Source organism: Pelecanus crispus, chromosome 8 (genome assembly GCF_030463565.1).
Source record: "Pelecanus crispus isolate bPelCri1 chromosome 8, bPelCri1.pri, whole genome shotgun sequence".
NCBI lineage: Eukaryota > Metazoa > Chordata > Aves > Pelecaniformes > Pelecanidae > Pelecanus > Pelecanus crispus.
The window spans coordinates 13,036,524-13,053,244 of record NC_134650.1 but is presented as its reverse complement, the minus strand read 5'-3'; the positions used below and the strand labels follow the sequence as shown (position 1 = coordinate 13,053,244).

General features: G+C 45.7%; 1 protein-coding gene across 2 annotated transcripts; it reads right to left on the bottom strand.

The window, feature by feature from the left end:
* Positions 1-1,050: 1,050 nt before the first annotated feature.
* Positions 1,051-14,489, bottom strand: SLC26A2 (solute carrier family 26 member 2). 2 transcript variants are annotated; one of them, XM_075714926.1, is made up of 3 exons: positions 14,462-14,489; positions 7,089-7,742; positions 1,051-4,655 (listed from the first exon to the last, which is right to left on the bottom strand). In XM_075714926.1, the coding sequence occupies exons 2-3, from the start codon at positions 7,728-7,730 to the stop codon at positions 3,150-3,152; spliced, it is 2,148 nt and encodes a 715-aa protein (XP_075571041.1). In that variant the 5' UTR covers positions 7,731-7,742; positions 14,462-14,489; the 3' UTR covers positions 1,051-3,149. The 2 variants fall into 2 exon arrangements, with proteins under 2 accessions (XP_075571041.1, XP_075571042.1); XM_075714927.1 differs by lacking the exon at positions 14,462-14,489 and adding an exon at positions 14,015-14,044.
* Positions 14,490-16,721: the final 2,232 nt, after the last annotated feature.

Here is a 16,721-nt window from a genome sequence, read left to right as displayed (position 1 = left end):
TTGTTCTTTTGGTTGGCTGGCTGCTTTTGCCGTTGCATTTTAATACAATTTCTTGTGTTTTGCTTCAAATGGAATTTGGAGGCTATATTGCCAGTCGTAGCTGCACAAACAGCACTGAGGCCAAATGCGATGTGCTCTAGCTAAACACTTCAGTATATCTTTTAGCTGTTTTATTGTGCTTTTAGGTAAACAAATACCCAGGAGCTACAAATATGCATCCTGCTAGCTGTGGAAAGTGCATACTTCTTGGAAGTAACATTGCTATTCCTCCCTTCCTGGCACAGGTAGAAATGGATTTGAAAAAACATCTTGTAATAAATAATTACTGTTTTCCCCTTCTCAGTTAGGATTTGGCTACACAAACCTGTGCATGGTCACAGGTCAAAAAAATCTCCACCTGGTGAGCATGGAAGGAGTACAGGAGAGAGGAGTTGTGAGTGTAAAGAGGACAGAATCACCCAGAGCAATTTCTACTTCACTTCTACCCAGAGCAATTTCTACTTTACTTCTATCCCATCCATGGCTGACCTGCCTTAGAGGAAATCTCCTGGCTGGCTACTCATTTCTCCTCTCCCTCTCAGCTGCGCATGCCTGAGGGGCAAAGGGGTGAGAATAAGTAGCTACAGGTAGGCAGGAACATTCGCAACAACATGCACTGCTTATTGTTTGCTATGCTGTAATTTTTCATCAGGGCTTTGAGAAGGCGGCACTGCTTCTAGCACTGTTCTCGGGAAAAATATTAGTTAAAAATCAGCATTTAAAAATGGTATCGAGGCTTTTGTTCAAAGTTCTGGAGATGCTTTCTGGTAACGTGAACAAACTGTGCTGAAAAGGGACTCCCCCAGGCCACAGCACTGCCATCAGCTGAACGCACGTGCACAGGTCCGCACCACTGCCCCGCCACCAGCCCGCCCGTCAGCGGCCAGACACAAACCCCTGCGGCGACAAGCCTGGCACAAACCCCTGCGGCGACAAGCCTTCCCAAGCTGAGTAGGAACTCAACACAAAACAGGTATGGCGAGGAATTGAACATCACTTCCACCCTGCACTCGCTCCCTGCGTAGGCGTTAACACCCCTCACTGCTTTTATACAGCTTAGGCTAATCCACTCCGGTAAATACCAATTCAGTAATTGTAACTATCCAAATTGCATAAGGGATTCTTAGCCCAGAATAAAAAAGTTCATGCAGGAGGTTACTGCAGAAAAGAAAAAATTCAGCAGTAGCTATTTGGGATTCATCTCCTTGTATAAGCACGCCTTAAGGCTGAGAAAGAACAATATTTGTGTTCTTTGAATACTGCAGAAGCTTTAGCATTTTCTCTCCGATACTTGGAGACTTGTTTCCTTAACACCACCAGTTCTAGAACACATAATGCACGAACCTCAGTTATGTGCTCCTTTTCAATATATGCTACAGCCATTCCCCACCTCCCCCATTATTTCTATATGCTGCTATCATGTCCTAAAAAATGCAGAAAATTCAGTTAACATATAAAGGTTGTCAGGTCCTGGGACTCATCGTTCTGCTATCTAGTCCTTCTCTTGAGGCCCCAGCTCCTAGAGCAAAGTGATATGTGACATTTCAGCTTTCACAGAAAGAAAGGAAGCTCAGAAAAAAAAAAGAAAATCCTAAACTCAAAATATACTTCCTATTTAGAAAATGTTTCATGATTCATATTGCATTTTATTCCTTTTTTGACTCTTGACTCACTATTTTTGAACGATTAAGGATGAGAGTATAGTCTGTATACACCTTTTCCCTTTTAAAAGCTGTGAAGAACCTGCAATTCAGACTGTAAACTCCCCTGGGAGAAACCACCATCTTCCAAGGATGTACTGTGTACTATGTATAGCTGGTACTCAGTAAAAACTATTAATCTCTCAGTTCTGCCTTCATAATTGTTTTCTATTGGTGTAAGAAGAGAAAACCTCTTTCCACCTGGTGCTTGTACTTCAGCATGAAGAACAGGCACTCTTCAATGTTTTGCATAATTTAAAATCAAAGTACAAAGTTTTACTTACACTAACATGGTGAAGTAACTTTCAGAAAAGAATTTCTCTGGCTCGTTTTCTAATAGCTGTACTTCTTGGCTTGTCCATCCCTATTACATAAAGTCCATGACAGAGCATGCATAAAGGGTCTATGGTCAATAAAACCTGCATTCACACATGAAGCCTGTGTGACATGGACAAATTTGGACAGAAGTTGGATAATCTATTTGGCCCTGTTCATTTTGATGCTGTGCTTTTGTCTGACTGGCATATAAAACTGGCTATAAGGGGCTGTCTTCTGTTGAAACTCAAAAATTAGAGATTTTCCATATCTAATGCCTATAATTCTAAAGAGCACCTAAATATTAGGAAAACAAACGACTGACCATAAGCATGAATCGGACTTCTAAACAGTCACCTCTGAATAAAAGTCATTCCAAAACCATTCAAGCTAAAGAGGTAAACTTTCCTGGCATGTAAAGGCCCAGGTACAAACGAGATAACCATGCCCTCATTGCCTGGCTGCATTAGGCTCTCAGGAGACTGACAAAGTGATAGGTGGTTAGAAACTATTCATTAAGACCTTTTCATGCACGTTTAGGTTTTATTTATCTATCTGTCTCAAATTCAGGGAGGTTACAAAATCACCAACCAATCACTCCACAGTAAAGGCCAGAGCAAACAGTCCCTGCCAGTCATTCCTTAGAAAAATATAAGGGTGTGATGATATGGAAAAGCAATGCCAGAACAAGGGACAAGAAATGAGTTGCCTCATTATTCGGCTGAACAGGATGCCCAGACTACTTCAAAATCCCATCCCATCTCTAAAGACAGGGTTGCAATAAAGACTTCAATACTGATGCTCAAAACTCAGACAGGAACTGAGACATGGAAAGTTCAAAAGAGAGGAGAAATAAGATGAACCACCACATGAAAATCAGATTCACAGATTGGCCATAATCAAGAACTGCCTTCATTCAGTATCACCTACTGAATCACTATACCCGCCAGGCAAATTTAAAGCATCAAACCAGACTGCACAGTAACCAGTGTGTTACTGCCTCTTTTTATCCAAGTGCATATATATTGCATAGACATACAGACCCACAGCCATTTTTTTTCCCAGGCTTTGTTCCAGCTTGCTCCCTTTTCACAACTAGTTCTTGGAAGCACTGGTCCCACTGTGCCCCTGTGTACCCAATGCAAAGTCCACAGCCTGGTGCACACTGTGGAAGAGAAGGTGGTCCTCCCCCTCCTTAAAGAACTCTCCTCGGATCAGGGAACTCCTCACCGAAGGATTGCACTGGGCCAGTAGCACCTGGATATCTATCTCCCTGTAGTCCTTGCAGACCTCTTTAAGCGTGCGTATTCCTGCTGTGTCCAGAAACTGTACTGCACAACAGTCAATCACTATTGTGTGAAACCCCAGAGGTTCAGAGACAAAATCCATGGAGATGCTGGTCTGGTTGCCACCAGATTCCACCTCTTTCTCTCTAAGCATTCTTTTTGCTGCCTTTTTCTTTGCTGCCTTCACCCAGACGGGGTTGACCCCAGTTTGCTTGTATAGGGTGGATTTAAAGCACTCTTTGTTGATGTAGTAGAGGGGTGCTTCAAAACGGAACACCACAATTCCTGGCTTGGTTTGTAAGTTCTTGTAAGCAGATAGGGATTCATATGTTTCAGATTCTGCCACCCAGCCAAGCAGCGGTGCCTCTGGTCTCTGAGTTCGGAAAATGACGCAGAGCATAGAGAAGCAAACACCAACCAAAAGACCAATCTCAGTACTGATGAGTGCTGAGGCTGCCATAGTAACTAGCCAGATCACTGTGTCCACTCTGCTCAAATGCCACATTTTTGGCAGGTCCTTGAACTTCCGCAAGGCTCCTCTGAGGTTTACAAGGGTTATGACAGCAAGGACACATTTCTGAAGGGAATAAAATAAAGGTGCAATCACAAGGAGGACTAACAGGATTACCAAACTAGTCACCATGCCAGACATTTGTGTCCTACAGCCTGTGGACTCTTTCACAAGAGTCTTGGCAAGAGCTGCGCTTGTTGTGAAGCAATGGAAGAAAGAGGGAATGATGTTGCAGAAGCCAATGGCATACATTTCCTGGTTGGCCTTCACAGAGTAACCATGCTTCTTGGCAAACATCTCTGACAGGGAGACAGTGATGGCAAAGCCAATAATAGCTATGGGGATAGCATCCAAAGCCACATTAGGAATCAGGTTCCAGTCTGGAGGTCGGGGTGGCAGAAACCCAGTTGGGATGTGTCCAGCAACGCTCGAGCCGTAAGTCTCTCTCAGCTTCCCAAAGTGAGATGCCAGAGTAGCTGCCACAATCACGACTAGTTCAACTGGTATTGGAGCCTTGAGCCTGGATTTAAAATGTTCATTAAGCTCTTTGGTTGGGATAAGTACAAGAAAGCACAAGAAGCTGGTGACGAGATCACAGATATTTGTTTTGTGTATGTTTCTGAAGATGTTTATCCACGTGGCTATGAGGGAACCAATACCACTGCTCCGTGGAATGTCTAGGCCCAGGAGATACTTGGCTTGTGAGGTTAGGATGGTAAAGGAGGCACCCGTGACAAATCCACTCAGCAGTGAATCGGAGAGGTACACCGAGACAAAGCCCACTTGAAAGAAACCCATGGCCACCTGGAAGGAATCAACCACACACAACAGATTAGGATGCAAATCTTGCAGATGTCATCACTGTGGGCCTCTGGAGGGAGGTGGGATTAAAAAAAAAAAAACCAAACACAAACAAAAAACCCCACTGTGCATGGCCCTGGAGGACAAGGCATGGTCTGAGCATGGAGAAAACAGTCTCCAGCATTCAGCTGCTCCTGGTACACTGCACTTAAATGAAATTCTAACACAGAACAGGCTTTTTTGGGCGTCTTCACACTCTGAATCTGTTTGTTGTTTGCTCATTGGTTCAGCTGCAACTCCTAGTTGCCCTAGCAGGCAAAGAAACCTAGGGAAAAAAGCATTTGAAATACTGGCTACTTTTGCCATTTCTGTCTCAAGTTCTTATAATCTCTGTGAACTTTGCAGTGATCCAAAACCTTTTTTGTTGTCTTTGTCTGTCTTACACTTGAACTCGTACCCTGCAATAAAATGGTAGCTTATGGCATAACAGCTGTCCTTTGCACTGCATAAAGTTTGGTGCATCTGATTCAGAAGTATATGAGCTGCAAACTCTTGTGATGCAGATTATATAAATAGAGATAAATTTTTAAAGTGCCTTATCATTCATTTTTATTAATGCCAGTTGAATGGACAAATCCTTAGTGCTCTCTCATGAGAATGACTGGTTTTATGGATACCTACCCTACACATGCATCTTCGCATCTGGTAAATGTCCCTTTCTCCCCATCAACCTTCATGCCAAATGGAGCATGGACCTTCTCACAGCAGTTTGCTAGAAACTTTTTAATTCCCTGAGCTGAGCAACAGGGCTGTCTACACTGTTACCTGAAGACTGCAGGCCAGAACTTACAGGTATTAAACTTCAAGTAGTGTCAATTTGATATATCCTATTACGTAGATAAGGCAAAATAAAGAAGGCTAGGATCATGGCTGGAAACTTCACATGGCCCACAAAGCATTACTGAAGAGAAGGCAGGTTTGGGACCTGCCCTCACTGGACATCGCTCAGAGCCAAGCTCTAAAAAAAGGCTCCCTCACAACCTTGGTAATTAAGCTAAAGGTTTTTCTAGCTGTAAAACGTCAGCAATAATTGTCTTTCTTAGTTATGCTGTAGACAACTGGTGTGAGCAGGCTTGCTTTTTGTGATTTGATTGTAAAGTTTCTGATACAAAGAATATGTGACTTTGGTTGGAGCTTCCAATAAAAAAAAAAACAAACCTTGAGGGTGTGAAGACCTATTGGTTAGCAGGCAGAGACAGTGAGTAGAATATGCCTAACATTCAGACAAACTTAAGATAAAATTATCTGATTTCTTCATATAAAGAAACTTAATTGTACTTGCAAAGAACATTAAGCACAATTCACAACTCCCAAACTGTGTCCATCCTATAGTGATGAAACACAAAATCCAGTATACCTCAGGAGTCCCAGAATAGTTCTGAAATTACTCAACACTAACTTGCAGTACAAGAAAAAGTCCTAGGTTGTGTCCAAAAATCAGTGTTTTAAAGTATCACAGGTATGCTTCCTTTTCTGCTCCTCTACAGTTTGATCAGCTGTAATGGAGGATGTGTAATGTGATGGAGGTCACTGTAGGAACAAATGAATGTGAACTCACAAACTGAAATACCACAGCTCTGCAGTACTGTTAAAACTAAATCCATTCTGGTTAATGCATGACACTAAAACCAAAAGATACCTGCTTTGATTTCAGCCAGCAGTGAATTCTAAGAAGTAAGTAGAGATAGAGTGGTAAAATATTGTTGAGTAATACATTTTAATATGATAATACTTAAAAAGGTTTATTTCCAATATATTTTATCATCTCAGTAGTGTCCTTTTCATATAATGGCATTGTTTTGGCTTTGAATGGGCAAACAGTGAAGTCTTACAAGTATAGTGACAAATAAAAAGAAACTGAAGATACTTTTACTGTCCAGATTATTTTTTGATAAAAGAAAAGGCAAATGACTGAAGTCTGGAATTAAAAGCTGCCACACCACATTTTGGCCCAATGAAATGGAGGCCTAAGCTATAGGCCAGGAAAAATAAAAAACCCAAAACCAAAACAAAAACACCACACCCCACAAAAAATACAAAATAACAAAAAACCCCACCATCAAAACCCACACTTCAAGGCCACAGTGAGGAAGGTGGTGAACAGATTGTGCGAGAGCAGCAGGTGGTTACCTGCAGGTCCTCACAGTCCCCAACAGAGTAGCAATGCAAGCACAAAATGCTATTTAAAAAAAAAAGGAGAGGACACAGAGGAGTTTCTTGCACCACAGTAACTGGAGACCTCCAGTGCTCCCTGTGTCTGCTCCCCTGGGATGCAGATTGAAGACACATACAAGCTCAGCAGGCTGTTCATGTGGACAATCACCTAAAGAATTAAAACTATTTCCACAGAATACCTGTTTGTCCACCTCCTCTTACCTGATAAACTCCAGCTATGAAGGTCATGGTGGCTCCCACTGTAATTGCATAGCAGCTTTTATCACAGAGCATCTTCTGCGATGTGTGATTCACAGGTGAAATGGTGGTATTTACATAGGCTGCTGTATCTGTGAGGACACTGAGCTCAGCTGACTCTAAGTCATAGCCAGCTCTCTGTATTTCACGATCCACCACTTGTCCCACCATCAGGCAAATCACACCGAAGATGCCAACTGAGATGTGGCGGGAGGTTCCAAATATGAAATAAATAATGCTAGCGAAAAAGGACGTATAAAGACCATAAATAGGCTCCTGCCCCGCCAAGAGAGAATAGGCAATTGACTGTGGGACTAGTAAGACCCCCACAATCACACCAGACATTATGTCTCCCAGTAGGTACTCTCTTAGTTTGTATTTAGGAAGCCACTGCAAGACAGGCAAGAAACTGAAAACATAGTCTTTAACTTTGTCTGGAGTGCAGCTGCAGGTTTTCTTTGCTTGCTTAACCACCAGAGCCTTCATGCTTCTCTTCTTCTCTTGAGGTTCCAAGAACATTCTGTGATGGAAACTGCGTTTAGCATCGTCTCCTTCTGGCATTTCAGTCACTGAATGGACATTGTTGAATTCTGCCGTTGCTGCCATCTCAAGGACTCCCTAAGAACACAAAGAAGGACCATTTTCATTAAAACATAAGTGAATGTGCTACATGAGACTTTTTAATGGAGTGAATACAGTATTTATGAAAAGCAAGGGCTAAGAGTCTTAATTACACACAGAGAAAGCAATTTCCAAGTAAACTTGGAAAGAGCCTCCCCATTATATCCCTGTTAAGCAAGGAATCACCTTCCCTAGGAGGGAAGCTGATATCCTGTAGAATAAACCTGCTGCTGGCAATGTTGTGAAATGGAAAAGAATGCAGCAGCACTGTCTCTCTGGGAGGCTTCCTTGATAAAAATCACTGTCTGCAGCCTGTTCCACTGTGCGAAGATAGACACAGGGTTTATTGTAGTCCAACAGTCACTTCAATTCAGTTGCTGAAAATTAACTACAATTAGTATATTTCTAACATTGCACAGCTTGGTCTAAATCTCATTGATACTTTTTTTTTTTTTTTTTTAAATGCAGTGATTACACCTGCCAAATATTGTAAAGATTTTTTACCTAAGAATATGCAATCTTTACACGGTGGCTTTATTTCAGCCAATGATACATTGCAAGGAATGCTCTTCACACTTTTAAAAGCTGGTTTTCAAGTAAATTACATCTCACCAAAACAATACACACAAGTGGAAAACATATTAATGGGCACAATGCAAGGTAGGCAGAACACTGTTGCCAGAACACTTGAACTAGTACAAGCTGCCTACAAACAGTAAAACAAGGTGATTATATCAAAGCATATTTAATATTGGAAATATATTGCTTGAATGTGAAAGAGCGAAGTTTTGCCGGGACAAGCCCTAATGAAACTTGACAATACCAACAGTGATTGCCGGCATTCATACAGCACTCCCAGATTCCAGAAAACATCCAGAATCCTCCAGAAAACTTTTTTAGCCACAATACTTGCTAACTACTAGTACGTTGGAAGTTAAATTTCAGCCAGAAACCCATTTGCCTGGTGCTACAATGGAGTCAAGGCCAGGGACAGCAGCAGAACCCTGAAAAAAAATCTAACTCCCAGGCTTCCCTTCCAAACGCTGCCTTGAAGTCCCGATGTGCCAGTAACAACATACCCCTTACGTGCCAATTACACCTTCTCTGTGCAGCGCAAACACCAACCAAGCTAATGTTCTATGCAATGTTTACAACTGCATTAATTACTAAAGCAGTACTGGAGCTAGCCATGCTGAGGATGCCACTGAAGAGTCTGTCTCAAAATTTGTTCACTTATCAACATCTCACAAGTAGTTATAAAACATTCACTGCTACTATCACTTCAGTGTGAGTCCTCAAAAACATGTGAGGGGAGAAGCGAGGTGAGTGAGTTTAAGTGTGGTGCTTAAACTACCCGTTTCCCCTGCAGTCAGCCCATTACAAGGCACTGATCGTAGAGCTAGGCAGTGAGGAAATGCCTTCTTTTGGACCTCGGTCTAGCTGGCTGGAGCAGACAATTTCCATTCTTTCGTTCCAGGTCTGACACTGTCATATAGAGGTATCCCAAGTGCCAGGCATCAGCCCTATATAATGGTTTACACACAGCCATGCCTCCAGCAGTCTGCTAGCTCAGACAGAGATGAACTGCCTTCAGTTCTTCTAGCTAGAAAGGACAATACCATCCCAAGTACCTACTGTCTTAAAACAGCCTAAGCAGGACACATACCGATAGATAGCCAACAGAAAATACCAGAAGCAGGGGTTCGCATTTTGTCTTCTGCTCCACTCCCAAAAGGTGTTTACATTCACTACAGACCCAGAAACAGCCAATGTCTCTGTTGGGTAAGCTCCTGCATCCCTTCAAATAACCAAACACAGCTCACTCTTTGCCAGTCTGCCACTGGACTGCTACTGAAAGGGAGCTGTGTTTTGAACAGAAACCTTCCTGGCTCCAAAACTGTGAATAGCACGATGGCATCAGCAGGGGTGGATTTTCTGCATTAAGATGGGAGATGTACGCCTTCCTGTTATCACGACCTATACAACTCATGCTCTGTTACATGCCGAGGCAGACTAAACAGCATTGCCAGGTCCCATGCTCTGTGCGAGATACTTTATTAATACCTACCTCTCATTCTCCACACCTACCAGGTATTTCTAGCAAGGCATCAATGCTTTTCTACAGCTCCTGCCCTGTTCCATACTCCCATACCTCCAACTCTAAGCCTAATTCATCTGAACCACGCATTGGATCTGCAGGATGGTCTGCAAACCAGAAAGATGAAAACAGCTCTAAGCACAACAGGGGAGAACATGCCTCTTTGTGCCAGCTGTTCGCAGCACAGGCAGAGGAGCTGCTTAGGGAAAGTCACACTCCAAAAAAAGGAAAAATTAAGCTTTAATACACTGCTGGATTAGGCGAGACCTAAGTGGAAAATTCCGTAGTTTGAACTCAAGTTCTATTTCTGGTATCTGTGTCCTCCAATTATAAGGACCAGGACCAAAAGAAGAACTGAGAGTTCTGGATCCAAAGATTAATCCAGCCAGAACTTTAACACATACATATTTTTAGGGGTAAATTTTCAAGTGTATTTATTTGTCTCCATATTGACTCTTGTTATACAAGTCAATCACTTAGTACACTGGAAGGAAAGAGAAGAAACCTTCAGTTTTGCCTACCTGCCTTCTTGATTACTCCAAACCTCTATCTTACAGCCTCCTGGCCATGCATAATTACTGTATCACATACCTATAAACACCTTATGACAAACTTCCCTTGGCTAATGACTTCCAGTTCAGTATCTTTATTGTGTTTTAGAATAATTATAGGCTCAGAAGAGCCATATGAAGAACTAGGATCCTTACAATGGGGAAACGTGCACTGCAAGAAGTAACATACTCAAGATCACATAGTGATCATGCTTGGAGGAGAACCCATCCCTGCTCTCCAGATATCTAATCTCACTCCCCCATACAGAATGCATTGCAAAGTCCGCTCAGGGATTATTTATAGCACTTACAAAAAAAGCAAATACTACATAGTGAGAATGAAGTGAATATAGCACACAAAAGCATGGGTCTGCAGTACTCTGCATAAGCACATTATGTAGTTGTATTTGATCAAGCAGTTTCATTCATTTCATAAGCACAGAGTTGCAAATCAAAAAGCTTTTCACCCAAAGCTCAGCAAATCAATACTGTAAAAGCTGGGGGAAAAAGTCACCCCCAGACTACTTTTTACATGTAGCAAATTACTTGAATGAGTTTGTTTCCTGAGATTTTAGTCAAGATTTTAGTAATGAAAATCCTTCCAATTACCCTCTCCCTCATCCAGGACTCATAGACAGCTCACTCAAACCTGGGAGGTTTTTTTAACATGCCAGGGAACTCGAGCACAAAAAACCCAGATAGTTCTGTTTAGTTCTGCACAGTGCCATAAAACTTCCGCATAGTAGATGATACCCAGGTTTTTTGGCAGTGGAGAAATGTTCTAAGTAAAAATCTTTGGCTACTAAACTCTGGGCATATACTGGATCTTTGTGTTGACCTGCATGACAGCTTTCTCTACGTGGCATGAAGAGGGCCTTTCATCACACAGTAACAGCCTCTCGCGATGTCAGGACACTAGGAAATGACACAATCTCCAACACCCGTTTTACCCTTTTCTGCCTGAAAGCATTGCTCTGTATTATTTTTGTAACCATTTAGCCCAAGCTTGCCTAGTAAAACTGGATTTTGTTCTTAAAAAAAAAAAAAACCCCAAACCAACAACCCCCACACACATACCCCCCTCCCAAACCCACACCCTGCCCCACAGCCTTTGGTTCAGCCTACTGAAAGATATTCTGTACATTTAACTTGGGAAGGGAGCTCCTGTGCTTTTTGCTTTGAAACTTGGCAGTGCTAGGTTAACAGTTGGACTTGATGATCTTAAAGGTCTTTTCCAACCTAAGCAATTCTATGAAAGCTGCTATTTACATACAACTTAATTTGTATGCCTCGAATTCACTTTTATCAGCTCCTTTTGGCCTGAATAAGATCTTTAGGGGGTGTCTGACTGCCAGAAAGCTTTACTTAAGACACAAGGAAATAGACTACAACACAGAACTGAGCACATTTCTAGTATCTCTCTGTTATCAAGTGACGGCCATAAATAAAGATATGGGGAGGTACAGCATGCTTGAGATCTGATGACTTTTACAGACTGTTTATGGATCCCACCTGGGCCTTTCTTACTGATCCCATTACATGGCAGAGGTGAGCTAGCATCTGTCTTTGGGGAAACACTACCTGCAGCACAGGGCCTTGCTGGCTCAGACCTCCTCTCTCTGTTGCAGATCACAGTCACCTTGACAGTAAGAGAATAATGGATTGTGACACTCACTCACCTGCTGAAATAGCATATTCCAAGCTTAAAGTTAAGATGTGAGCATTTAGGAGTAGAAACTAAATCAAAAGTATTCTTTCTATGACACCAAGCACAGTTTTCCAGATTATTTTTCAACATTTCATGTGCATGAGTCGTCACTGTATGCAATCACTACCCACCCTCATGTACCCGCTTGCTAGACATGAGAAGTTGCATGCACTTAAATACTAATGCATAAACACATAATCTAAAGAGACGTGAACAGTTTTTGAAGAGATGTAAAGGAGAAGCAGGTGAATCAGAAATCCAAGTTCCATGTGAACTGAACCAGAGCTGGGCTACTACCTCTGGGCCCTTGGAAAATCTCACCCTAAGAGTATAAAAGGAAAGTATATCACCACATTTAGATAACTAAATCTTTGTCCTTACTCTTGCTGGACAACAGCCTTTTTCAAATAATCTCTCAACTGTTGTTGAGCAACAAGGAAATTCAATATTACCGTGATAACACCAAGATAGGCACTGGAATAGCATTGAACGTACCTTGGAAGAAAATTCAGATTTTTGATAAAATCCTTAACATCCTCCAACAAAACATTCAAGCTACAAACATCTATTTCAACAAGACACTTAAAGTCATATGAATACTGAAATCTTACTAAGAACCGTAAAACGACATACCACATTTACAGAACACATTTGGGAACAGAGCTACCTTACCGTCAGCACAATAATCACCAGCCATTAACTCAAGCGGGAAAATCCACAAACCTGGACAATAAAACCTTGCTTGCGTGAAATATTTGATCTCCTCCTCCTTCAAATGTTAGCTCTCCCTAGCAGCGCAGCAAAGCTTCCCGCTGGCCTCGCACAGCCCCCAGCCTCTTTTGGGAAGGTCCCGTGGAAGCCTGCGGCCCCACTCGCAGCCAGCCATTCCAGGAAAGCCAGCTCATCTCCAAGAAAGCAGCTGTACATCGAGTGTGACAGCCACACTGCCCTGCCCTGCCTGAAGTGGATCCTCCTTGAAAATAACCGGCTGCGGCCTCACGCGTTACTCCAGAAGTTTCCATCCGAACGGGATTTGTTAGAAAGTTTGCTAAGTAGTATTTTCAGCAAGTCATTTCTACATTAGGACCCTCCTCCTGCCTTTACCATTAGCTAGCAAAGGTGAAACACCGGAGAGCTGTGTTCGGGCAGCGAGGACGGGCAGAGGAAGTGCTGCCCCAAAGGCATTTCCTCGGGCAGTGGCTGCCAGCCCCCCGCGGCCCACGCAGGACAGTGGGGTGCCTATGCAGGACGGCGGGCCCCCCGCGGCCCACGCAGGATGGCGGGGTGCCCACGCAGGACAGCTGGGTGCCCACGCAGGACAGCGGGCCGCCTGCGGCCCACGCAGGATGGTGGGGTGCCCACGCAGGACAGCAGGCCGCCCACGCAGGACAGCAGGCCGCCTGCGGCCCATGCAGGACGGCGGGCCCCCCGTGGCCCACGCAGGACGGCAGGGTGCCCATGCAGGACGGCGGGGTGCCCACGGCCCGTGCAGGACGGCGGGGTGCCCACGCAGGACAGCAGGCTGCCCGGCCCACGCAGGACAGTGGGGTGCCTATGCAGGACGGCGGGCCCCCCGCGGCCCACGCAGGATGGCGGGGTGCCCACACAGGACAGCAGGCCGCCTGCGGCCCATGCAGGACGGTGGGCCCCCCGTGGCCCACGCAGGACGGCAGGGTGCCCATGCAGGACGGCGGGGTGCCCACGGCCCGTGCAGGACAGCGGGCCCGCTGCGGCCCACGCAGGACGGCGGGGTGCCCACGCAGGACGGCGGGGTGTGCTAGGGACGCGCCCGGCTCTGAACGGAAAAGCCACGCGCATGGTTCGCACCCGATAAGGCAGCGCTTAAAAAACTGGTATTTTTAAAAAATTAAAATCTGCAAGAAGAACATACGGCAAGAAGAAACCCACGCACTTCTTACACTCCTGAAATTGCGGATTTTTGCTGAGAGCCCCTATAGCACTTCGGAAGCCAACCAACATTTAAGTTTCCGGAACCGTGGAAGGGAAGTTCCAATGTTTTTGATACAGCATTCATTCGCATCCTCTCGATCTCAAGACCACTTCATTCACACCCAGCCCCTCCGGCGGGCGGACACCCCCACCTCAGCAGCGAGCACCCTCCTCCTGGCCCCCCTGGCTTTCATTTTCTATTTTCCTCTTCTCGTCTTGAGGCACCGCCTTGCCAGCCTCCCCGTGAAGCGGGGTTGTGAGCAGCAGCCCCCCTCGGAGAGCCGAGGCGGGCCCACGGCAAGACCCCGCTGCCGCCGCCGCCGCCCCGCGCGTCCCCCCCGGCCCGAGGCCCGCCGCTCCCCCGTGCCGGCCTCCCCCGCCTCGCAGCACCGCCGAGGCGCCCACTCACCGCGGGGCCGCCGGCCGCTCCGGGCAGACCTCGGGCGGGACCGACCGACCGACCTCTGCGGCTCCCGGCGGCTCGGCAGCGCCGGCCCGGCCCGGCCCAGCGCCTCGCCCCCGCCCTCCTCCCCGCGAGGGGGCCGGCAGCGGCGGGCAGGGGAGGGGAGGGGAGGGGAGGGGAGGGGAGGGGAGGGGAGGGCAGAGCCGCCCCCGCCGCGCCCCTCGGCGCAGCGCGGAGCCCGCCCACCGCCGGCCGGGGACTGGAGGGGAGGGCCGGGCCGGCCCAGAGGGCCGTGGAGGGGCCGGGCCGGGCCTGCTTGCCCTACCCGGGCCTGCTTGCCCTACCCGGGCCTGCCCTGCCCTGCCCTGCCCTGCCCTGCCCTGCCCTGCCCCGGCCTGCTCTCCCCTACCCCGGCCTGCCCTGCCCTACCCCGGCCTGCCGAGCCGGCCGCGCCGGCCCCCCCACCCTCACGCTTCGATTTTTACTTTCTCGTTAATTACAAAGGTGTTCTGAATTACGAGCGGCCTGAAAAGTCTGGTGCAGAGAGTGACTCACCGGTTCTGCTCCTTACCCCAGAAAAACAACCACCCTGCAACGAAAACCAGAGGAACTCTAGTGAAAGAACCCATGTTTCAGTTAATGAGGTCGCACTTGTGCTTCTAAGTTGAAAGATTAATGATGTGTTGGTAACTTGAGGTAAAGTGACCTTAAACTTTCCATGGCTGTCACAGATACCCTAACAATTTCCGACAGAGAAAATGGCCTCATCTTGCTTTGGGGTACCACTAGTACTCATAAAAAATAGTCTTTTAAAATCCCTCAGTGTTTTTTGCTCTGGTGCCCAGATCTGCCTGGGTACTTCCAACTGGAAGGACAGAGGATCTTTGACAATGTTGGTATTGAAAAATACCATTTTTTTGTTCAATACTCTCTATCTCTGGACTGGAGGTTCAGGGTCGGAGGGGCCGTACACAGCCCCATCTGCCTTACCGTCACCGTTTGCACAGAGAAGACAACATTCCCTGAAATCGAACATTGCCTAATATTTGCATTTCCGGTGGAACCTCGAGCTGCCAAAAAGCCCGTCGATACGTGGTCAGAGAAAGCAAGACCAACTTCACGCCTGCAGAACCTCTGCTCATGTCTTTTGGTGTTAGGCAAATGCTATAAATCTTGCTGTAGAAATACAGAATATTTGCAATAGTAAACATCTACCCTCTCTGCAAGGGTTTAATTAGATGTGATGGTAGCTAGAACATGCAAGTTGCAAAGGCAAAAAAAAGAGCTCCCTCTCTCTCCCCTGGCTACCCACTGTCAAAAGCATCAGCGGCTCTGCCCTGCCAATCTTCTTAGGGACTTCCACAGTTTTAATTGAGTTTGAAGTATATGGTGACTCCAAGACTACCAGCGTGAATACTTGTAAGCAGTGACATCTATGACAAAAGCATTAAGAGGAGCCTTTTGTGTAGGGACTCTGCAGAAACCTAATAAGAAACCACAAAACCAAGCAACGGGCGTTACAGCATTTTCATGGTTGCTCTAGAGGCATTGGCAGTGGAAAAACTTGGATCACCAAATACATCATGTCTTCATGGAAGAAACAGGGAAATAGTATCTTCCTGGAGCACAAATAAAGAACATGATATTAAAAAAATTCCCAAGCAATAATTTTTGTCTGAATCACTGCTATTATTAGGAGGATTTTTTTTCTTTTTACTGTACACAGCTTTTCTAAAAAGTAGGGGGAAAAACCCAAGTAAATATTTAAGATAAGTAAATCATTTAACTTCCAACTGCTTTCCTCTTCTCAAGGTATATTAAGTTTTATGGTTAATATATTTCTGTGCTAAGGGAACCTTTGGTCCTGGAGAAGTGTGCCTCTGGGCTCCTCAAGCTCCAGAATCTCCTGCCAAGGAACGGTGAGCTGAGGCTTGCTGACACACAAACGCTACCATGTGCCATCTGCCCATCCCACTCAGTCTGCCTGTCAAACCTGCTGCCTCCGCTTCTCCAGACTGCCCCATCATCTTTCTGATACCAAATCTCCAGAGACCAGTTTCTCAGACTACAAAAGAATCTTGAGAAACACTCCATTTTGTTCCACCAGGCACATACTCCTGGGCAGCCCTGCACACCGCAGCCGGGGAAGCCCTCCTCCCTTGCCTCTTGCCCAGCAGCTCTCGTACAGCCCCACTGTGCCCTGGTCCCCTTGGCAAAGAGCTCTACGGGCTGCACAGGACGGTGTTATTGTCCCTCTCTGCTCCAT